Source organism: Thunnus albacares, chromosome 5, assembly GCF_914725855.1.
Source record: "Thunnus albacares chromosome 5, fThuAlb1.1, whole genome shotgun sequence".
Taxonomy (NCBI): domain Eukaryota; kingdom Metazoa; phylum Chordata; class Actinopteri; order Scombriformes; family Scombridae; genus Thunnus; species Thunnus albacares.
Genome location: NC_058110.1, coordinates 14753921 through 14779586, shown reverse-complemented (window position 1 = coordinate 14779586; position 25666 = coordinate 14753921). Strand labels below are relative to the sequence as shown.

The 25666-nt window shown below is 39.0% G+C and overlaps 1 protein-coding gene across 4 annotated transcripts in view; it reads right to left on the bottom strand.

Moving 5' to 3' along the window:
* Positions 1 to 25065, bottom strand: part of si:dkey-178k16.1 (band 4.1-like protein 1) — a 41451-nt gene extending 16386 nt beyond the window's left edge. For 2 of the 4 annotated variants that reach the window (XM_044352667.1, XM_044352668.1), the window contains exons 1-6: positions 24602 to 25065; positions 9974 to 10062; positions 9489 to 9638; positions 3964 to 4068; positions 935 to 977; positions 732 to 807 (exon numbers count right to left, since the gene is read on the bottom strand). In XM_044352667.1, the coding sequence (XP_044208602.1) occupies positions 732 to 807; positions 935 to 977; positions 3964 to 4068; positions 9489 to 9638; positions 9974 to 10045 (446 nt within the window). In that variant the 5' untranslated portion in view covers positions 10046 to 10062; positions 24602 to 25065. The remainder of the gene's footprint in view (positions 1 to 731; positions 808 to 934; positions 978 to 3963; positions 4069 to 9488; positions 9639 to 9973; positions 10063 to 24601) is intronic. The other 2 variants (XM_044352669.1, XM_044352670.1) reach the window with 2 other exon arrangements.
* Between the last annotated feature and the right edge of the window lie 601 nt (positions 25066 to 25666).

Genomic DNA, 25666 nt, shown 5'->3' with positions numbered 1-25666 from the left:
AGTGGCTCTGATGAGAACGGCTCTTACCAGAGTGTAACACAGAAAAAAGTTTTATGTAAATGCTTTGAGCACCACAAGTTTCAGAAATATCTTGTATAATTTGTTTTTTGTGTAATGTTGGTGAACAGACCATTTAAGCAGTTCATTATTCATTATGATTTATTATATTTATACTTTTTGTCTTTTGTCTAAAAATAAAATCTTCCTATATATGTCTTCATAGAGTACATACAGTACATACACTCTAGACAACAGTCTAGTAAGCATAATAAACATATGTACATATATACATACAGGCTTATCTTTTTGCAAAGATCATAGTCACAGAGAGAATTGTATTGTTTCAAGTTCCGCACTGCAGGTTTAAAGAGGACCTATTATGCTCACTTCCAGCTCTATATTTTTATTCTGGGGCTCCACTAGAGTAGCTTTGCATGATTCACAGTTCAAAAAATAAGGAAAAGCATAATATGTCCCATTTAAGTGTCCTGACCACATGGTGCACACCCAAGGCACCAAACAACAACTAAGATGGTACAGTTCCACAATTTAATACATACTTACATGACAGGAATAAATAAGTAATAACAAATAAGCAATTATAGTGGGTCTTCTATCTTAACACTCAACATTTTACCTTCAGACAACCGCAACGAATCAGGTTTCTTTTACTGTATCTATCTATAAGTTTGCTTTGACCTATGAGTCCCTGTTGTTGTATTCAGACCTACCTGGTGATGTCTTCAATGAGCACAGATGGGTCCGGGGGGTAGAACTTGACAGAAAATCCCAAATTCCAGGAACCAACTGTGGACAAACCATCAGTAAGATTGTTTTGTGAAGGACTGCCTGTTCATTAAAATACTGCATGTGTGTGTGAGGATTCTTGACCTGCGTGTGTGAGACTGTGTATGTGTGTGTCTGCTGTACTTACCCCGAATTTGCTTCTTAATCTCTTTGGAGGGATCCAACCAATTCTGATAAAGAATGAAAGAGACAATCCCTTTTGAGAAATTTCGACCTCCGCAAAATCATCCATAGCCACATTTTTAACAGCCCTTTTAAGTACTGTACCTCGCCAGCTGCTCTACCCTTTTTAAATCAATTCCCTCGTTGAAACCAAATATATTCACGCTACGAGAAAATGGATGAATGCCTCTATAAACACTGAAAGCGTCAATATTGGGGCTATAAATGCCAGTTGAATCTAGCTCCGTCCGCTTAATGTCACTAGAGCTTTCATGGTGCTCTGTAGACCCTGTGCACAATTTTTAAAAGGCCATACTGTCTAATCACATTTTAAAAGGTTAAAGGCCATGTATGCCAATCTCAGGCTTTAAGTGGTTAATCATTACTAAAAGGGCAATGAGGGACTCACTGCTTTAAAACACCTGGAAATGACAAACTGGTTGAATCAGTGCTATAATTCAACCAAAACAGTAAGTAAACTATTACAAGCAGCTACAAAGAAACATTCTTCTTCTCTCGTACTTATCAATACATATACATACATACATACACTGTATTATGAATAGTAGTCACTGTGGCAAGTAATGAAAACTAAATGAAATTCTTATGAAATTCTGTTTAAAGCTCTATATGATAAGTTGGGGATTAAACTGGACAGACGTCAGTGCAGTTTGTTGCACATCTGATGATGTTACACAGTAAACGCTTGTGCTGCCTGGTGCTATCAGATCAAAGTGGATACAAGAAGCACATGGAACAGTACTGTACTAATGCTGTTCTTATCATTTCTGGTTTTTATTGACAAAAAAATTTGTCACTTACACTACAACTGTACAACTGCACTATAACTACATGCCCGAGTACTATTGGTGAGCTACAGACCACTAAATGCCTCTTTACATTGTATGAGTCAACTACAACACTGGTAAAACTTAAAAGTTAAAGATCCCCTTCAGACATGTTTTAAGATAAATAAAAATACTCCACTTTGAATAGTAATTTGTGTCTGATATGTTGTTTTTTTTCCACAAAAACAGTTGAATTACCCAATCCTTAAAATTACATCTAATCCTTCTCCCTCATTATTTTAAGTTTATAAAATGTTAAATGGTTTGGCCCCTCCTCCACTATGTGACTTTGTGTACACTTGCTGAGTAATTTCTATTAGATCCTCCAGAATAGATGAATGTCCTTCCTGATGATATGAAGAGCTGCAGTTCCATCACTACGTTCAAGGCCAAATTAAAAAATCTGGTAAAAACTACTCAGCTCTGTAACCACTGAATCTAAATTTCATCTCATGGTCTTCTCATGAATGCAAATAATCTTGCTTTTAATTTGACAAGCATACATTATTAATTTCTAGTTGACATTAAGGGTGTATGTGATGTGCTATTGTGTGTAGCTTTGTATTTTGTATGTGTCCTGTGTGTTTTTTGCTTTGTACTGTTTGTTATTGTGCTTTTATATGTTTTAATTTTATGGGACTGCAGATGAAAATTAGCTTTAAGCTAACTCTGGTGCAGTACATCAAATGTTAACATTTATGTTTAAAACTGTACATTGTCCCAACAAATATAATACAACGACATTGAAAATCCAGAATCTATGAATATGAGAATATTTTTTTAACTGCTCAACAAACACGTGTACATGAATAAAAACCTGCATTCTGTATTTATACTGTGTACTGTGTCCTGCTCAGAGGCACATGAATCAATTCTACTGGCAGAATGTGTTTGTATTATTTATTAATTATTTGGTCTGTATTATTTAATAACCCAGAATATGGTCAATGTCTTTTGAACACTGGAAATTATTTATTAGGCTAAATGTTTCAGGGAAATTGAAATTATGTAACTCATATCAAACCCGACGCTCAGGAATTTTTCTTAGCTTCACATGTGACTGAATGGAAATGATGATGAATTATGTAAAATATAAATGTATTTAAAATGTGTCTCTTGCTGACAGACAGACTCTTCCTGACTTTAATTTTGTCTATAATAAAAGTTGATGGGGGAAATAACAGATCATGAAAAGAAAAATCTTTCTAATAAATGAAGAAAGTTGTTTATGGTTCTTTTGTTGATCAGACCGACAAGTAACAGATGTTTAACTAGATAATGAATCAGAAAACAAATAAAATATAAAACTTGGGAGTGGTACACTGTTATCTGTCTCCACTCCGGTATGAAACTGCGGTGATGTTGTGACATATCAGAGCAGCCCAATCAGCTGCAGCATCCGGTCAATAACTGCTTTCCAATAAGGGGACATGTCAGCCGGTAAAAGACTTCCATGAAGGCTGCTCTCGTGTATCCTCGCTCATGGCTACTCAGAGATCCCTCCTCGCTCCTCGCTCCTCGCTCCTCAGAGCAGAAATAAGAGCTTTGAGACAGCCTTCAAAATGGCAGACCAGGACAACTTCCGGTTCAAGCAAGCGGCGAGGAGCAACAAAAGATCAAATAAGAGACTTGAGATGTACCTAGTAAAACTTTCCCCCTTCAGCAGATGAATGTGAAACCAGACTGCTAGTGTCAAACTCTGCACTTACATCATGCTGCACAGCGAAGCTCGAACATCCAAGTGAAGTAAAAAGAAAAACATATATTTGAAGAGACAGCGACAAGTACAGCTTTAAAATGTAGATTTACAGAAATGTAGCCAATTGACATATTTAAGCTTATATTAAGGGGAAGAAGAACTTAGTGAATGTTCATCAAATAATAAACACATATTGATACAGGCAGTTACAAATCTTATAGGTCAAGAGTTGTTTTTATTATACTCTCTGTTTTATCAGGTCGTATGTTCTATGTTTTTATTCATGTCTCTATTATTTTTACCTTGCTCTGTTTTTATTTATGTTATTGTTTTATCATGACTGTCTATTTTATCTTGTTCTATAAAGCACTTTGTAACTATGTTTTGAAAAGTGCTATACAAATAGTTATCTTTCTTCGTGTGTGTATGTATTTGTGTGTGTCTGACCTTGGTGTTGTCCGTGTCTTGGAAAGTCAGGCCAAAGTAGTCCCTCTCCAGCAGGTTCAGATGGCCACACACCATGTCCAGCAGGGTCTGGCCCTTGGCAAATTTCTGTGACACACACACACACACACACACACACACACACATACAACGTATAAGAACACACAGAAAGTGGGCAGGTGACATGGTGTGGCTCAGACAAAAAGAAGAGGACAGAGTGTAATAATGCAATTTAATAAAGTTGTGTAAGATTGTCAGGCATCCAGTGTAAAATAAAGTATTTGTAAGACTGTTTGAAATGGGATCTCATTGCTTCAAAAAAGATATTTTATGCATTATATTCAGTGGTTGGTTGGTAAAATAATACATTATTTTCATTTTCTTATTTTCATATTTCCCAACGCAAAGGAGACAAAAATATCAGTAACATAAATATCCACCCCAATGGTGGTCTGTGAGATGCTTCCAGCTCTCAGTCTGTCCTCTCCCCTGTTGAGGAGGAGGAGCATCCCCCTGTATGTCTATATAAGGGGAGGAATTGCATTTCGCATCAGTGGTGTTTCAGCAGACCACACCTTTTTTCTATCCAGCCCTTCGGGGCTGAAAACAAGGCCTCTGTGGGTTGCACAGGCAGCCTTGGCAAATGCTATTTCCACACACACATGCACAGACACAAACACACACGCGGATAAACACACGCGCCATATTCGTCTCCAAGGGAAACCTGGCTCCTATGGCGACAAAGCAACCAAGCAGCTGTTACCATGGAAACAGAAGTAATAGGTCCCTTCTGTGTGTGCGCGTGTGTCCTCTCACTTTCTCTATCTCTGGTTACTACAAGGCCACCACACAGCTTTGTTCAGCTCTTTTAATAAACATTCACCTAACCTTTTAAAAAATGAAGAAAAGCAAATTAATTAACCATTTTAGTAATGTGTCTCTCAATCAAATAAATAATAATCCACATCCTGCTGCACTGAGGCTGCCGCGGGAAGAGTAGTGAGAACAATGCTGATTAACAGGCAGAGGCTGCAGTCAGAGATTTTTCGGGGTGTGGCGCATTTATTCGATTTCCCAACAAAATGAAATTGCAACACACATCTCAGGTGGTCCCCCAAGCATAGCAACCAATTCAGGAGCTGTTGATGAGATTTCGTTGTCGCTCCAATTGGCTCCAATCACATTTCTCTAACTAGTTCTCTGGGCTGATTGTGTTAGCAGCCATTTGGTGTAATCCTAGAAATCCATTTTGCTGATCGCTTGGCCCATGCAAACAAGATGAGGAGAGACAGCCTACGTGTGAATGAGTTAACGGCTGGCCGAGGAGAAAGTAAATCTATTGAACTTTGTCACTTCAACTAATACAAGTGGAGAGATAGCGCTGTGTAATCAAATAGCTAGAGATTTGTTAAAGTTAGCCTGAGTCATTTCTGTTATGCAATGTAATTGCTACAGTATTTAATCTTTACAGTTAATACTAGTCTGGGCTATAGCCAGGTTAAACAAAACCATATGATGGTCTATTCAAATTAAAGGTAAATAAATGGTACCATTACATTTGCTTGCACAAAAGTCCTTATTATGAGTGAAGCTAAAAAAATACTGGAACTTACATTTCCTAAAATGCCTAAAGCATCTTTAATTAGACCCATTATGCCTGATAAATGCCCATAACATCATATGAGTTATTTTTTCAGACTTTACAAAGCTGTCCCCAGAGCCACAGAAGATTTTTACAACTGATTTCATGTGTAAAATAGATATGGTAGAATGCCCCTTTAATCAAACTTGCAATCAAGTTCACACTGGGTTCAACACATTTTCAGTACAGTTCATTTAAAGTAAACAAACATTACAGTCTTGTACTTCATACTGGATTCATTAAGCAACATCACATTTGAGGCTGCCGCATGGAGGAAATAGATGTAAATACAATTAACATTTAAATTGTAATATTTGAAGGTGGATGGACCAAACATCCCCTCTAGTTCCAGAGTAATTTAATTAATAACTTCAAAACTGGTTTTAAGAAAGACACTTTATAGTCATTATATGCAACACAATGATATTTTGTGTGGTGACCATCACAAAACAGCATCAGTAAGAACACTAAGGAATGAGTAAATAGAATAAAATCAAATTAATAAAAATCATTTACATAATCTTAAACATTCTGATTGAAATATGTATTGCACATTCATACAATCGAGCTAGTCGTAGCAGTTGTTTCACCAAGTTCCAGCATGACGACTTAGAAAAAAGCTTCAAAAATATATTTGATATGTTCAAGTTTCTAAATAATGGTGCGTGGTACAACTCTTGGGTTCTGAATTTAACCACATTTTTTAAGAGCCAGCTGTAGCTCAAAGCGCAGTATAGATGTAAGTCAGTGTAGAAGTTAGAGAGACTGTCTTCCAACCAGACAGGTAGAGCTCCAGTGCTGGCAAGTACACACTCTGAAGTTCCCTCGAGCAAGACGCTGAACTCAGCTGAACCTTCAGAGGCTCAGAGGTCTGAAGCTGACTCTGCACTCTGACCTCCCATGAGGGGAGGAAGTGGAGAGCAAAGCTGCAGGCAAATGTATTAGATTGATGCTGTTAAATTGGGAAGAAATGATGCAAGATATACTGTACTGTAGATATACTGAGGTCATAACCCTTTCAGCTCTTTCAAATGAGGCCGAGCCTGGACCCAGTGTCATGAATCTTTCATTTAGTTTTAACTTGTTAACATGATCAAATAAACCTCACATATATGGAGCTGGTGTTTTTTCTCCAAGGACGGACTTCAGATATAAGAACGCTGAATGCTTTTAGTATGTGCACAGATATAGAAAAGTATCTTTTGTTAGACTTTTTTACTGCATGTTTGATGCTATGCTGCATCTGTCTAACAAAGTGAAATTGGAAAAAAAAACAAAAAAAGTTATAGAGATTATTTGATTTGGGAGATATTAAAGTTGTGTTTTACTATTCAGACCACTCATGTGAAAAAGAACCACATTTCAACTGTTCCAGTGCAGAATAGACTGAGAATAAATTTACGAAAGCACTGAAATATCAGTAGTGCAGAATTTACTGAACTCAGGAAAGCAGTTTCAAAACAGCCTCGCCTCTGCAATACAGTGAAAAAGTCACGTGGTCATGCGGTTAACCAGCAAAAATGAAATGAACCATGAAAATGAACATTAGCATTTCTGGGGTTGGACCTACAGAGAAAATTCCGTTCAGCCAAAGTTTAAGTAGTTAAAATACGGGCACAATGGGTCTCCTCAGGATATTATTTCAAAGCCAGATGTTTCATTCAAGAAGGTTTTAAAAAAGTAATAATGTTCCCAGCTTGAAGGCAGTAAAATAGTCAAGTGGTGGAAGTCTTGCTTTGTGGAAGCTTCTGTGGCTTCAGGTTAAGGACTGGGCAATGTAAATGCACTGTGCTAAATCAATATCCATAATGTCGTGAGCCAAACATCAATAGGAGACTCAGGCTGCTTCTCTGTGTTTTTATTATCGGAGCCCCGCTTGCTCGGTGGACATCATGACTGTAATTACAGTAATGATTTTACTGCATTCATCATTGTGTCCCCGCTTGTCTTCTTTTCCCATTGCAGACTCACTGAACCACACATACTCATACATACTACAGTACACAAACAAGCACTCCTGATATTTGCATCCTCTCCATCTTTCTCCACTCCTACTCCCCCACTCTCTTCATCTTTTCCTCCTCCTCTTTTCCTTCTCCCGTTCTATTTTCTCCCCGGTCAAACATAAGAGCACTCATCTGTCAACTGTATGGATTTCCTGTCAAAGCCCAATACCTCTAGTGCCACTGCCCAGGTGACATGAATGAATGTGTGTGCACACACAAGACAGAAGGGGGAGACGGGGTTGAGTTGAAGGAGAATGTGTGTGTGATGCTTTAGTCAGGACTCCAGACATATTTTTCCCCGCGCAGGCTCTTGTAAGTAAAATATGTGAGGTCACGCGGCAGGCAGTAAGCCATAAAAGGAATATAGTTGACGCGAATGAGGTCGGGCGGCCAACAAGATCATTCCCGTCACACATCACTCTCCATCATCAGCAGCAGCCAATGGCGTTCTAGAGCAGGCTTTAATGTGATCTGTGGCGGCTCTGGAAGTCCTGCCCAGGATCTCCCTCTGGTGTGGAGCGACCCTCGCTTTTCCTCGGGAGTCATTTCAGTCCAGGAGCTGATTAATTTTCTGCAGTACTCAATCATGATGAGCGTATGGGCTACTGTGAAATTCAAATAAACCAACAGCGGTGGGAACTCACAGCGCTGCACCCGTCTGTTTACAAACACAAAAGGCTACAGAGTCACGATTCATGGATTCCTGAGATTGCTCATCTGAGCCTTCCATCCCCCACAATGCAGAGCTTGTCTCAACCCCCCACCCCACCCATCGCTCCCCCTGCAGTGAGAATAGCAACAGAACTGTATCTCCTGACTCAGTAGCATGTACTACCGAGGGAGACTTAATCCCACTGAGGTGTACTGCGGTGTGGTGTGCTGAGTCAAGGGCTCTGTTCAAATGGGGGAGATGTACACCGGTTTCTAAAAACGCTGTATTTCTTGTCACCCTGCGCAGCAAGATATGAATTTAAAGCATGTATGGATTTGTAGTGTGGATAAACAGCCAATCTGAGTTTTAATAGTACAACAAAACAACCTTTCAAAATAATTTTTTTCTAATTATGTCTCTGCATGTTTGCAAAATTGCTAATGGCAAAACAATTAACAAAGCATAATTCTTTGGAAAGGTAGCTGTGCAGCTGGCAGCAGCTTTAAAGTATAATTGTGTTTTACAACAACTTGGGGTTTTGCAGTTTTGGCTATAGTTTCTATCAGATATGATAACTTTGTATCCACCGCAGTAATTGCTAAGATGTGGGACCACAGTGATAACCCAAAACAAAGTCTGATGGAGCAAGAAACAAGCAGTCAGACGATCACACAGGTCGTGAACTAGCCCTGATCCAGGAGGACCAACTCACGGATGGTAAGAAATTTTCTTAGCAACCTATGAACCTATGAGAAAAAGGCGACTGTTAAGTAACATAAACATTATTTATTGTGACAAAAGCATGTCGGAGATAGAAGATAGTCACGGAGAACTGAAAGTGAGCACACAAGAAACGTTGATATTAATCATTGCTCCATGGATGTAGCTTTGCTCAGGAAAACCTTGCACAACTACAGCAAGTACTGTGAGTCAAAGTTGGACCAGGAAGTCTATTGTTGATGATTCTGTTGTTTGATGTTTTTGATCCTTTGTTTTTCAAACCTCTATGATCGTCTGACTGCTCATGTCTTTCCTTGTCTGACTTCTTTTTAGCAATGTTCCAGATCTCAGCAAATAACTTGAATAACTTTAGTAACATGTTACTATTACTGATAGAAATTAGTTGTGAGTTGTAACAACTCCTTTAACACACTTTCATTGTAAAATGTTTAATCTGGATTGATCAGCTATTTTCTCCATCCTTGATGATAAAAACTAGATAGCATACCTCCACTGCTGTCTCATAGTCTGAGCCGTCAAGTAGAGTCACTTTGACAGGGACAGTCTTGGGCCGCTTGGTTGTTTTCTGGGGGGATTTGGAGGCCTTGCTGGGGGTCTTCTCGGAGCTATCATCCATATCCCCATGGTCTTCTGGAACCTGTGAGAGAGAAAATCCTTCCCTCTTAGCAAGTGAGCATCAAATCACTGTCTTTTGTCTTTTATTTAAAATGTGAATTCTGAGTCTCAAGAGGCATTATGTGTTTGTCTTGCAAAGTGATTTTAATCCAAAATCTTTGATCATGTGAGGCAATCATCAGATGCATGATGCAGTGTGTGAGCTGCTGCTCTAAGATGTTAAGATGTTAAGTTGCTGGCACAGGCAGAGGGGGCTAGCTGCCTTGCATATCAAACAGAAAGCTGGAAGGCCCCTGAGTGATTGAGGGGCCTGAGTAAAATGATCTACAGCTGCTGTGACTTCCACAGCACTCCCACCTGATTGGTTCTCCTGGCGTCACCCTCCATTGCGCTCTTCATCTCCCCAGCCAAAGCCTTCTCTGTTGTCATAGAAATGGATTGCAGTCCTGCAACCACACATAAACATATTCAGTCAACATCAAATCTTTTCCTGTTCCAAAAACCAGTGTGGAATATTTACTGCTGCTAAAAGTCCAAACTGCCTATGTACTCCTGACGGATTCGGCTCACGAGATGAGTGAGCAAAACACTTTCCCATCTGTACAAAACATACACTTTAACTGACATGTGATGACATTTTTGTGTAATGACTTGGCCACAGAACAGAAACCTGTGATGACATCACATCCGATTTCTTTTGCGGCTGACAGCTACTACGCTTATGTGGTATTTTAATTAGCCTGTACCACCATGCAGATCGAGTGTCTGGATGGCGAAGGAGAGAAAGAGGGTAGCTCAGCTAGTGCTGGCTCACAGCATCCCACAGGAGCACTCTGCATGAGGAGTGTTGGCTTCAGGACGCTCTCCTCTCACACTCGCAAAGGAGATAGCATAAATTACATCAGCCAGAGAGCCCTGCGGCACCGCACAAGACAGCAGACACACCGAGATAGAGAGTGAGAGAAAAAGAGAGAGAGAGAGAGAGAAAGAGAGAGAGAAAGAGAGGGAAACTGAGAAACGACAAGGAGGGAGAGGGCACTGGGAACGTGGCGACAATCTGAGGATGAGACAGGAGGAAGGAGAGAGTAATACAGAATGAAAGGCAGAGGTTATGAGGAGAGAGACACCTGGGAGAGGAAGAGAGAGGGATAGGAGAGTGAGACACACAGTGCAACAATGCTGATACAATATTCAGGTGAGCTGGAGACAGATGAGGCTTGTCATTTGAAGGTGACCACTGCTATGCTCGATGTGGACTCTTGCACATTGCTCTTTCTCTCTGGGTGACATACAATAAAATAACTGATATTCAGATTATTCATAGCTAAGAGAAACGCATTATCCGAGATAAAGCCCAGAGTCAATCTGTAGCTTCATTATGAAAAGTGAGCACGGGGTCACGGGTTAACATTCCTTCTATGTCAGCTGAAATTTTCCTAGATAACACTGGAAATTTTCTGGCTGTATAATTTCTTAAATTTAAGCCATTTTTTTTGAAAAAGACTGGATTGTGATGGAGCAGTAACAGTGCAGAGTGTTATGTGGGTGCATCCTTTTGTTCAGTCTGCTAGAAATATAGGGTGGTAATTGCTTAACTATTAGGTTCCTCCTTTCCTCGAGTGTATTGTTTATTTTAGAATATCCCCATTTTTCAGTCTCAAGAGGAAGGTTGTGAGCAAAAAATGCATACTCTACAGCATAATGGAACAATTTCTTCCTAAGAAACTGAAAGAAATGTGTCAGCCCAAGGCTTGTGTAATGTTTAAGAGCTGGAGAGCTCCCACTACTTCATTAATGACTCCCTATGAAGTGTCAAACAGCCATAAAGCCACAAAGAGAATATGCTTTTCTCTTCAAAGCCACTGCCATCATACTGTATACTACAGTTTATAATCGTTGATTTGAACATGAGAATATCAGCTCCTCTGAGTATGCACTTATTCACATGTTTGTGACAACATTTGTAAAATAAACCTTGAACATTGACTGTGAAAAATGTGAGAAAAAAACATAAAATAAAGTATGAGGTTAATGAGAGGAAGGGATTAGCGAGGAGGGGACATGGAAAGCTCTGATAAAAAGTAGAAAGCTTCCAGGGAAAGTCGTCATTAAGGAGGAGCTAAACAGAAGCTTAATTTGGTCTAATAACGGCCAATGAAGTGTTTGTAAACCAGTAAAAGATATGGTAGTATTTCCCCGCAAAGAAGAAGCCCTAATTAACAATTTTTTCCTCAACCAGCTGTCTGAGGACATCTTTGTGTTTACAATTTGGGAGGCTGGAACACAGCACGTCTCAGCTTTCATGATAGGTCGGCCTCCCTCTGAAGCTGGATCAAAGAGGAGTGCAGACTGACTCTGGGAAGGCTACAGATGTCACACTCACGCTGTGCAATGTTCTTCCACAACTTTGAAGGGCCTGCAGGTTGCTTAATTAATCAAATTAATGAATAATAATAATACTATTAATTTTAAAAGATATCCTTATTATGACTGTATATTACATGCACTGATAACATTTAGCAGTGTTTCATGCTGTGTTGAGATTTTCCAAAACAGATTTACATGTGTAAATTTGCCTGATATGACTCATGTTTATGCAATGAGACAGTGTCAAGTTCAGACAAGGGAAGCAGCCAATTTACATGAATGCATATACATATATACACTTTATGAAGAAGCAGCATTGCTGTCAAACTAAACCTTGACATTGCAAGAAGTTCACTAATGAGCGTACCTGTTATATCAATACATGTATCTCATCAATAATGAACATGGTAATGATTATAATGTAGCACATTTTATTAGGGCTGGTAAATTATTCAATATTTTCCTATATCAACTTTTGTTTCCAAGCAAATTGTGATTCAAAATTAGTTATTAAGGTTTTTGTTTCACATCTGTGAAGAGTTTTGTCTGATGTAAAGCATAACGGTGAAACACAATTCATTTAACTGAACTGTGAGCCTGACTGATAAATCAGGACATATCAGTCAGCCAATAAGTAACAAGAAATTGCAGCACAGAAAAGCCATTTGTGATTTTGAGTGAAATGTCTCAACAAGTGTTTGGAATGGATTACCATCTATAGATCAATTCCTAATATCAATTTGTCCAATACTTGATGGACAAAAAAAAAAAAATTGATACTCCCATCAGCCTCAGCCTGTACTTTGTATTTGCTAATTAGCATATGTTAGCATGCTAACATGCTAAACTAAGATGATGAACATGGTAAACACTGTACCTGCTAAACAGCAGCATATAGAATTTGGCTTTATGAGGATGTTAGCATAATGACATTATTTACATCAAAGGGACATCGTGGTGTATGGTTCGAGTCTGAGACCCCCTAGGCCACCCTTACGCCCCTCAGCCCTACACTTCATATAAAAGCATATTTCATATAGTCACTGTAATATATTGAGGGGCACATGATTAAAATTCCAAGTAAATTATTTTACCCTGACATGCATTTCTAATCTGATCTCATTTTGTTGATAAATGTAAATTTTTCTGAACAGTCTCTCACATGATCCAGCCGAATTCGTCAACTGTTATACCCCCAACCGGTGTGAATGTCAACCCCATGAAGCAGCAGTGTCAGAACAACGTGTCAGTGAATCACAAGCAAATTTGAGAGGAATCCTAATAGATCAGTGTCAGAGACTCAGGGCACTCATTTCACACATATCATGATTGCGAGGCCAATCAATTCTTTCATTTGGGTCACTTTGTGATTCAATCACAGTGGCTCCGCATCAGTTCTGGTCTCCGCACACCTAATCATCTGTGTGAGGGAGATGATAGACACCAAGATGTGTGAGGTGCTGCGGTTGCTCAGACTCATAATTCCTAGAACAGTCATGGTCTTCAAACAGAATCCCATTAAAGGTCTTTCTGAAGGCCTCCAAAAATATCTGCACTAAGTAAGTTTCCTTTTCCTTCTTAAATAAGACAGAAATAATTTTTTATTTATACTTCAGAAGTTTATTGACTACGTCATAGACAACCAAAACAACCCCAGGCAGCTTCCTCTCTACTTCCACTCTTGTCTATTAATCTCTAACTGTGTGGGCATACGTGTGTTTCTGGCCTGATGAAAACCAATAGCACCTACAACTAACTAAAAGTCCCAAACTACATCAAGAGATACAGGTCAATGTGATATTGATAGAAAAACAGGGGAAGCTTTGCAGTCCATTTTCAGTCTTTATCCACACTGTTGAATGAACCCTGCTCACCGAAGAACAATATCTGTTAAAGCCCCTGAAAACATGTTGTAGAGAGTTCAAACAACCTTTGTTATTTTACATGAAATATTTTCTGTATTCTTCTCACTAGTTCGAAGTGGGTGATGTGCCGTTGGAAAAAGGTGATGAAAAGAGGTGTATATATATGTGTGTGTGTGTGTGTGTGTGTGTGTGTGTGCACCTATCCGAATTTAGCAAAAAGAGAATCAGACTGTGATGACAGTTGTGGGGTTTTTTGCTTAGTTTTCCAGGGCGATACCGCTGTCAATCAAACCACATGTTAAACAGTTGGTTTCAAGGACAAGTTCACAATTTTTCAAGTCCGTCTTAAAACATTAGTCAGGTGTCCCAATGAACATTGAAACAGATTTTGGTTGATATAATCATTCCTCCTGTGCACAAATGTATTCCAAATTTTATCTCAAGCTAACATGAGGCTTCAGCAGCCTGAGTTATCCAAATCGAGTAGATATCTTCCAGTCTTTTTTAGTAAAAGTCTCTCTTTGTGTTTCCATGGACAGTGTTTCCCCGTTGAGCTGTGGTGTGAGGATAGTAACAAAAAGAGGGAATTGTGTACTAACAGCCTGTAACTTTAGAAGACATCTATTGATCTTGGACTGCTGAAGCGTCATATTAACTACAGATGAACTTTGGAAAAAATTTTTGCACAGAAGGATGGCTTTGCATTTTGCCCCCAATCAATTTTGCAATCAACTGTAATAACTACGCAACAAATACTATTTGAATACATACAACACAACCTCAGCTGCAGGTGCAGCCCTGGTTGCTGTATATGGCTCATGATGCTCAAAATAAACATCTACATAATCATCTCAGCTGCTGGTGGCACTCAACATGAACTGACAGTAAGCAAATTCACCAGTACAAATCCCGCAATTCATTCAGAGAGGGAGCTATGATTCATTTACACCTCCTTGGCTGACTGTCACAACATAAAGATGGCCCAATACTGTGTCAAAACATGAGACATCTGTAAACTTATACTTGTGCTTGTACAACCAAAATCTTTCCTCCGCATTTTTTAAACAGTTTTATCACACTGCAGTTTGTTCCAAATATTTGCTGTCTTTTTGAGTGAAAACTAAAGGTCTATGATGTACGGTATCTCCAACTGTCAAACACAGCTGATCGTATCATCAAATCAAATGCTTTGTTTCCATGAGAAGTGTTGCCTATTCAACTGTGTGACAAAACACTGCAGGCATCAGTAAGATAAGCTGTGTTCAGCTGATCAGTCACAGTTATTGAAAATCTTTTAAGACAAGGCACAGATAAGCAGAATTCAGTCTAGTTCCTTTATCGTATCACACACACACTCTCATAATACACGCGTACATTCACATACACGCAGACCTCTGTATCACTCCTCTCATTCAGGACTCTCTCAGCCTTGCCATGTCAGTCTATCTCTGGAGATGACCTCCTCTCCGGTCCACATTTCAGAGTCAGTCCAGATACATCGTGATCATTATTGAGCATCGGGGGCTCAGCAGATATGGCTTCCCTGATGTAAGCTTGAATCAACTGCAAGACTATGAGAACGCACTCACTGAAGTGGAAAGAAGTCTCAAACTGCACTACGTCAACTCCTCTCCAACAAAGGAAGCAAAATCCAGTCAACGTGACACCCTCAAACACTCGCCGTCTGCAGCGGGGCAGCTCACATAAATTGCCAGATAGTAACGGACATGATGGCTGATCATCTAGGGCAGAATGATGTCCATGATGGACCGCTCACCATGGCCTGCCTGTGCCCATTTGTCTTCATGCCATCTTTCAAACAAAGAGTCTGTCAATTTAGAGGCCCAAAAAATTGATGCGTCTTCAGGCAGGCGTCAGTTGCCCACAGGCCCATCCTTCATCAGCAGGTGGGCAGGAGAAATCTGTCAAAGATAGCATCTCAAAAATATGTCACTGTAGTGCAGGAGAAACACAGGGACGACAGCTTGTGGATTCCTTTCGCTCTTCATACACAGTATGCTGTCAGGAAATTATGCATGTGCTTACAGTGTCAAGTGTTTGCCTTCCTCTAGAGCATGTTTAAAAAAAAAAAAAAAGAGTAGTCTGGTATACAGTGTGCAAGCACAACAATCACTGTGTCATTAGCACCTCATCTTCAATACTTTGAGAATGCACTCACTGAGGTGGAAAACACAATATCACAGCTTTGCAAGAGAGGAATTATCTCATAAAAAAGAGGGTAATAAAAAACAAGCTACTGATTACTAATAGCAATCAAGACCATTCTGCCATCTGAGGAAACAATGCTGTGCTGAGCTATTTTGTGGTTTTAAACAAAAACAATATAGCATAGGTAATCCCCCGCCTTAGTTTAGATAGAAAATCTGTCTTATTTCTAAAAAAAAAGTGAGATTTCAAAAACATCTCTCAGCATTTTGTGTCAGGATTTAGCCCCCTCATCAGCACAACAGAGCTATCTTCCCCTCGCTATAGCGCTGATTGCTCTATTTTACCACTTTTAGATCAAAGTGCAGCATTTAACTCTGCGGATCAGACCCGCCTGCTTGAGCAAGTAAAGAGGCATATTTGTGCTGTTTCCTTTTTTGACAGATCCTGTGCTGATGATGTTGTAAGAAAAGAATAATCCTCTCAAGCATTTCTTGCAACATCAAACCCAAGGGTTTTAGCCCCCATGCTAAATTTTATTATGGTTTCCAAATGCAACTGCGATATGTTCCCATACAAACCAGTGATTCCAGCAGCTTCCTCCATTGTTAAAGTGCTTTATTATAAGAATCAAAAACTTTAACCAAAGATGCTTAAAGGATCAGTTTAGCTAAATTACAAAAAACATTTTTCACACTCAGAGGTTAGTGGTACAGTATGTGTGACTACACAGATTTCTGGCACCACCGCAACAAAAAAATTCTCAAAAAATCAACAGCTATGTGTCTTTCCAGAAACAGTGTACTCAGGATCATGTACAGACTCACTGGAAACAGTGGCAGAATAAAACTCAAACCATCTGGATGGCTGGATACCAAAAGGGGTGATGAGGGAAAATGGAAAACAGTGTTTTCGAATCAGTTTGTTTGGTTTTTTAAAATCTGGGTTAAGTGACCCTTAAATAAAGATGTTGTTATTTTTAACTTATTGTCATCCGCTGGTTTAACCATTTTGATGTTCTTACTAAAGAATGTGACCATCTGCGCTTTTGACTTACAGGTTTAGGCTATAGTTATAATAATTTTTTACAGGAAGGTAGTGTTAGTAGTAGTGGCAGAAGATGTAGCAGTAGATAGTGTGCTGCAGAGAGCAGATAATGTGCTTACTGTGATCTCCAGGCAGTTTTCTTCCTTTGCCAGAAAGTCTTTTGTGACATTTACAAAAAAACAAAAAACAAAAACAAAGCATGTTCCATACTGGGTTCCTGTTAATTGGGCTATTCATTAATTTGGAGATTATTAGAGATATTACTCTTACTCTGAAACAAAGACAAACCATCTGTCAGTTGTCAGGACATTTTAAGAGAAAATTCTGCACAACTATAAATATAGATGCCACACAAAAGTCAAAACTAAATTGAGGTGTCTTATTATTGTGCCAAGTGTAAAAGTGTGCTTGTTATTTTCCAGTCAGTGAAGTGGACAGCCCTAATGGATTTTTGGAGGTTTATCCTACTACATGTCTTTGACTAACACAAACAACAATCTGTGTTTATCATTAGATGTCATCAGTGCAGAGAGACTGATGATCTGCTGTGGCAACAAGCCAGTATCTGATAACATGAGGATTCCTGGAAAATTATTGTTATAGCCCACAGCATTATTTCAAGTGTTGAAAAATATCTGTGTACTGATGGTATTATGATATACCGTATGGTTTCAGGACTTCTTATTTAAATGATGCTTTGTTAGTAGTCAAGCCATAAGAAAACACAAGTCCAGACATCAGAAGGTTTTCATGTATATCTGAAAACTGGCACTCACACATGGTTTTAAAACACTGCAAATGTATGTGAATACCTTCATTTCATTTTCGACTTAGTGTGTCTGCACAGGAGGACTAATTTGGCCTTTCAGTAGAACAAAAGTTCGATATTATATTTACAGTAAGATGATATGATTGTGTGTTCTGGCTAACTGTGAGTTATGTGACCGCAGCCCTGAAAAGAGGTCAAAATACTTCAGAAAGGCCGTATGCCTACATCCAATTTCGACATAACTGTATTACTGCTGTCACTGGAACTGAAGAACAGTTAGTTGTTGCATCATTTCAGATGCAATTAAACACCATAAATCTCATATGAAATCATAAAAATATATATTTTAATAGCTACATTCCTTTAAAGGAAGAAACACCACTAATGTTTTTTTATCTGAACAAGTGACCATTCCTTTCTTTTTGCAGTCCTGTTCTTACTGTTACAATTATTAGCTATTATATTATTTTATTATACATTCTACATGTACTATAACGATTAGTCAATTAATCAGTCATCAGAAAATTAATAATAATAATAATAATAATAATAATAAAATATAATAAACAATATTGATAATCAAATAATCGCTTTAGTTGGGTTTTTTTGTAATAAAAAATGCCAAATATTTACTGGTTTCAGCTTCTTATATGTGATAATATAATGTTTTTCTTTGTCATCCATGATAGTAAACTGATTATCTTTGGGTTTGAGACTGTTGATCAAACAAAAAATGACAAAGACGTCACCTTTGACTCTAGAAAATTATAACAGGCTATTTTCACTATTTTCAGACCATTTATAGACATAACAATTAATCAAGAGAAAATATTTGGCAGATTAATCGATAAATAATCGTTAGTTGCAGCCCTAGTTAGCCCTACTACAAGCATGAATGTAACTGATGTGTATCCAGACATGACCAAGTGAGCTAGCTGCTAAACGGCAGAATGTACACACACTGCCATATAAAAACATGTGGTGTTTAACGCCATGTGCTAAATGACCGTATCTACACTGACATCCACAGACACCACCCACTGTATTAGCCAACCGCTGAACAGTCCTCAGTGAGCGTTGCCACTTAATCACGTGATTCTACATCTCAGCTTCACAATCAGTGCTTGACTTCTAATAGCACACACAGCCGGTCCATCAATCCTTGCTGGGCAGGGGCTGGCTGTGGGAAACCAGGTTCAAGATGGTGGGGGTTGGGGAAAAGGGAGTGGCGAGATGTCCTTGTTCAGGGGAAACCACATACACACATACTCCAAACCTTTGGCACTCAGCAGTCTTGGAAGCAGATTGCATAGCACGACTGTTAAGTCTGCTGCAAATCACGTCACACCCCAACAGAGATAAATGATACGACTTCCGATGCAATGAGGCTGCAAGTTCATCCCCCCCAAGAGAAAGCGAGCCCAGAGGGAGCTGTGCAACCTGGATCGAACAGTATAAGCACTCTCTCGTGGGAAGGGTCCGTGCTAAGGGGAACTTCCCCTTTTTGAGCTGATATGAAAAGACATTTATGTGATTGCAAACTTATCTGTGTCTGCTTCATTATCACTTCGATTCAAAAAAGGTGACAAATGTGCATATCAGAATTATTAGAGCAGGGGTGGTTCATTGTAAAGTTAATCCTAACTGATTAAAACAAATCAGGCAGTGAAATCTCTCAAAATGGGCTGTCATAATGCATCGTTTGATTTATGAGATGAAAATCTTAAATATTAATCAGTTTACACGAGTGGAAGCCAACCTATTTCATTCTACACCGCAAAGTAATACCACATCCATTTAGTGAGGGAGGGTCATGTCAGGATATGTAATAGGAATATTACATTAAAGATCGAAAGCAATTTGAATTCCAAGGACATGATTGCAATACTAAAGACTCCTGACCTATTTGGATTTTTCTATCAAAAAACATTATTTTAAGAACCATTACTGCGGCCCGGCGAGGCAGAGTGTAGTCTGTACCTATCATTTATAATGTGTGAACAGTGTGTGAAAATGCAATTTAATACGTCTCCATCTACACCCTCAAAACTGACCACAGAGTTGAATCAGCATCTCCTTGACACAGCCCTGTCAGAAACTGAAAATGATGAGCTTTGCAAGGTTAATATTAATATTTATATAGGTGTTGCTATTATTATTTTCACCTCCTGTATATTTAAGCAGCTTGGTGATGTACATTGTTCAGCATTTTTGGAAGTTGTTTTTGAATTTTTTTTGATAATGAATTACCTAGAAAAAATAAATATATTGAGCGCAATTTGTCCCTGAACATATAATCAATTAAATTACATTCACCATAGTGATCAGTCACACCCAATTAATCTGAAGACAATCATCTTTCTTCTGTTTCTATGGTAAAAGCATCTTCTTCATGCTCATTTCACTCTAAAAGCACATGCATTTTTGCAGACTTTTACTTGCAGAAAAGAAAGAAAAACATATACAGTAAATATCTTCAATCTTCACCACAATGACAGAAGAATGACAATCACCACACTGCGCCTGCAGCGCTGTTCAATTGTTTTCTATTTGACCAAAGACGAGACTGTCGCCACTAACGATAGTTAACACAGAGACATCAGGCATGCCTTTTTAAAAATGCAGTTACCATGGAAACCCTTGCCTAACATCATCTGTCAAGCATATCAAAATAAGATAAAGAAAGAGAAAAGAAAAAAACAAATGAGAGAACAGCCCGTAGGCATTTATTCGCTAGTTGACACATACACACTAGTGAGATGAGAGAAGAGGTGAACCATTACATGGCACTATGCTGAAGACTGTGACAGCTCATATAGTGGTGGGCACACTCATGTAACATGGTGGAGACAGTGGTGGTGGGTGGAGAAGGATGACCAACAGTTTAAAGAGTGATGTCAGCTTCTATTTTGCATCAAAATGATTCGCCATAAAAACAAAAGGTCAGTGAAGCGACATGTAGATCTGATGGTATGTGTGTCACTGAGCAGGGACAAGCTTATCTAAGATTTCACACTTACAAGAAAGCGTAATGCGTATTAAGATTACCTTTTAATCATGTTAGTTGTGCAGGCTTTAGAGAGGATGATGTGTTGTTCACAAGTCTGGTCAGACTATTTGACGCCGATATGCAAAAAGGGATGTAAAATATAGCTGTCAAAGTGAAAATAGTGGTGTGGTTGATGAGATTATTCTGATTACCTTTACCACTTTATATATTATCACAAAATAGATCAATTCAGAATATGTACAAAAGTCTTCAAATGTGGGGCTTGTTGACTACTACATGACACACAAGCTCCAAGTAATTAGAAAGTAATCAACTTTTTAACATCTTTATACTTTTTTGAAATATTCAGATTTTTTTTCACTATTTTTTACAATGGGAGTCTATGGGAGGAGAGTTCAAACTGGGTTCAAACCTCCTCCTCGACCTTAACCTACTTTCAGCTGAAGACTACATTCAAACTAAACAGGTCAAGTTCACATTTTGAACTTTCAAACTACATCTCAAACTGGATTCAGTTTTTTTTTTCATCTCAGGCAAAGTGAATATATTTAAACGATTATCCTTCAGCTATCACACTCAGTTTCCTCTGAATATGCACTATTTCAGGTTTTATTGAAGCACAATTGAGACACTGTCTGTCATCTTATGAATAATCATTATTGATACCAGTAGAATAAACCTGAGTCAAACTGTGTTACCACTCATAACTTTAATGTGATGTTAGAGGAGGGATTGCCAGAAAACGAAATTTCTCAGTGAGTTGGGCATTGTATCCTACAACACATCATTTGTGATGATAATGCAAAAAGTGACAGTTTATTACATGCCGTTATGTTTAATATGCCTTTGAAAGCTCCTCTCTCTTCTAAGCGACGTGGGTTTATCTTGTGGAGAATTCCAATTTGGCTGTGAACAGACCACTGGCCCCGGTTCAATGAGCTATTACAAATCGATCATAGGATGACTTGAAATAGGACTCGAGGGAGAATTGTATTGAAGTGTGCTACCTTAAACAAGCATGCACGCTGAATTTGCGCACACAAAAAACACACACACACAAAAGCGCATCCTGCGGCTGTACAACATTTGACCTAACCTTTACCCTTATCGCGTGTGCATTGGTGACAGATTGCACGGAGGCAACACATCGACCGGAAAGTAATGGAGTCACCGCCTGTGAACAGCATGTGTACATCCGCCATCTAACCTTGCTAGTCCCTCCCTGTTTAAACATTTACTTGAATGTCTGTTTCATCTTACTTGTCATAGATAAGAGGAAATTGCTCTGTGGGAAATGTAGTATGTAATTCCATTATTGTATTAACTGCAGCGAGACTCCTTGAACAACCTTGACAACAGCCTAGAAGATAGGTATTCCATAATTTTTCCTGTAGGGTTTTTAACGCAACATGCATCCACAGAAAGAGGCTTTGCCCTTTAATGTGAACAAGCAAATGGGCGTAACAGAGGAGCGCCACACTGCTTATAGTTGCACCATTGTAATGCACACTGGGCAGGCTGAAAGTGGAGCAGGTGAAAGAAAGGAAAATGAGACTGGAGGATGCATGAAGGGACAGAGGCATAGATGGACAGATGGATGGATTTTAGATCTAATTTGCCCCCTCCGTGACTCTGCCTCCACCAATTCTGGGTCTGGGAGTTATTGTAGCCTGCGGCGTGGCTGCAGCCCACGACAACTCACAGTCTGTGTGAGTAGGAAGAGGATGAGCAGAAGGATGTATTACTGACAATGGTAACATTTAGAGTCCGGACTATCTGGAGGTGTTGATGTAAAACTTGCTGAATGGTTTATATAAATTTTGTCCAAGTCGGAAACAGATGGGAAGTTTAACCCTCATCCTACCAACATATTTAACATACATGGACTACCAACTGGGGTCCCCGGGGACCCCAAGAATGAACTACTGTAAGAAACAACCATCATACCAAAATGTTAACTTTTTTCTTCCCAAAACATTATTAGTTATGTAATTAATGTCATCTGGATAAAACACAGATTATTATTATCATTTTAGGAAAGTTACAGTTAATTTGCATATTGTGTAAAATGAAAATATGTACATTATATATAATATAATAATATATATATACAATATAGTAGTATTTAGTACAAATTGCAGCTTTTATCCCAAATACAATCTTTCCACAAAGCCTTCAAAATAACTTGCAGAGTGCACCTACAACCCCAACAGTGTGTGATACTTTAAATTAGGCCCCATTGCAAACATGAACTCAGTAAATAGTTCCATCTATTAAAGCTGCATAGGCGGAATTGGGTGTTTTTGACCAAGGTCCCCCAGGATCCTAATACGTTGGTATTTTTAAAAAAGCACTAACTAAAACAGAAACAGAAAACACTGATAGGAAGTCATAAGGAACAAATTGATAAAGTCATGAAAAATTGGAATGACAGAATAAAGCACCTGTGAGATATGACAAAAAGTAAACCTCTGGGGTCTGCAGGGACCACAGTAAGTAGGATTACAGTTAAACTCTCTTATATTGCACTTTCTTAGTAAACTCTTTTATTTGCCTCATTTTTTTGCCAAACTTTTACTGTATGAAAAAAGTATACTGCAAACTAAAGCGAGTCAAACTCTCTGTATCCTCTACTGCTTTATAATATGCTTTATGCTTTTACATTTGCTGCAGATTGCTGTGTCTGTTTTAAAACATAAAATCTTATCTGGGTATGATTTTAGTTTATAGTCTACACAACTGATAACTGATCTCAAATTGTCTGATATTTTAGGAATACATTGTCCAATATGTAGGATAGATGATAATGTTGCATTTTGAGATTTAACAGAAGAAACAAGCCTACATCCTAAAATGATTTTTTTTTTTTGTGATTGTGGAGTTGGAACACAATTTTGATTTGCAGCTCTCAAGATTAAGGACATGTTCAACTAATTGCAGATATGGTCAAAACAATGTTTATTCCCCAACTAATTAACATTTTTCTCCAAAAATTAGGAAATGTATCCTAATCAAAGCAACCTGACTGGTTGGATTTTTTTTTCCAGTTTGCCCCTTATATTTATTATATCTTGCGATACATGTGTTTGTGTGTACAATATACATGTTGTAATTTTTTTAATGAACTGTTCCACTTCTACTTTCAGGGTATTTCCCGTTTAACAGTCCACTTTCTCACTGTGCAATCCACACATCTGGTAGACCTTCATGCCTGCCCCCTCTGCCACACCCGCGACAATACACACCGTGTTCAATTAGCTCATTATCTTGAGCATCAGCTGTTAGCCTATAGCTCCACACACAGAAATCACAATCCTTACACACACTGGCATGGCCAAGAAAAGGTCTGAACAATTGTAGTGGGTTGGATGTGCACAGTATCGGTGCTGATCAAGAGCTATATGTGATTCAGAAGGCGATAAGAAAGGTGCACCTGCTGCCTGTTTCAGCCTACTGGGCCTTGATATGCATGAAATAAAGGATGCCCTGATTCTATGCAGCTTATTAAACCAGCCTGCCGACCATATTGGTCGGATTAAAGCTATGTGGCAACACCCTCTCCATCCGTCCATTAACACTTGAGGCACAAAGCGATGTCTTCGCAGAGCATGCAGAGCACGGTTTTGTGCAAAGCTTGTCACCGGTATGAAGATGCTTCATGCCTACAATGTCATTTCATAACAGCCGGCAAATGCAGCATGCACCTGTTCCGCTGTCATCAGCGCGCTATAAGACAAATAAATAAAATGCACAAACTGTACCTGTCCTGTCAGGTCCGGGTGTCAAGCTTCAATCCAGATTCTGATCATTGAGATTGCAGGAAACTGGAAGACGGACGCCGCCACCGCCCCGGAGCGCCTTTCCTCTGCCACCGGAGATAGAGCCCTGCAGGCTGGGACAGCAGGCAGGCACAAGCCGGCAGGGATGGCTTTTACGGTCGGAAAAGGCAAGGAGGAGAGTGGAGGGGCGTTTTCACGGTGTAAGCAGGGGAACTCCGAACGTCGTGCGTGATATGTGAGGACAAGACCGCTCCGCTTGTGCCACGCAGCGTCTCTTACCACTCAACTGATTTCAGGTCATCTTTTCCCGCCGTGAAGCACTATGTTGCATGATTCTGACATGGAGGTTGAAAAAAAGGATGCTCACAGAGAGTCGTAGTTTCAATGCCAGATATAAACTTAAATCCACTTGTGATTACTACTTCTTCAATTCGAGTGCATTTGAATACCCTATAAGATTTACTTTATTGTCTCTGAGGGGACATTTATCTTGGGCAATAGTGCTACACACAACTGCAATCATCTTCGATTCAATACTAGACAATAATAAATTATATACAACATGATAAAAAAGATATGTAAAATATTGCACATGCTTTGTGAGATAAAATATATGAATGCATAAATATATACCCTGAATGACTTAAGCATTGTTAAGAGGGATTTTTAATTGTCTTAATCATACATTGCAATTCTACCACACCTCCTTAAAAAGAAGATGGGAGGACACCTGCTGAGCTGCTGCTCCAGAACAATACTGCAGCCTGTCTGTGTCAGAGCGCCCTCAAATGTCATTTAAGCAAAAGTTCAAATAGACTATGATGTGCATTGTGCATCATTAATTGCAAATCAGAGCTCTTGGCTTCAAGACTAATAGTAACTGTTATTGACAGTTGTTGACATATGAATAGATTTTGGCCTAAAGGGCAAGCGGAGGAAATTAAGTTATTGTTTGCCATCCTTTGATTATTGTTTAGAGCAGCTGCATTAAGTGATGCATACTTGTTATCTTATGGTATTTTATAATTGTTCATGTATGTGCTAGAA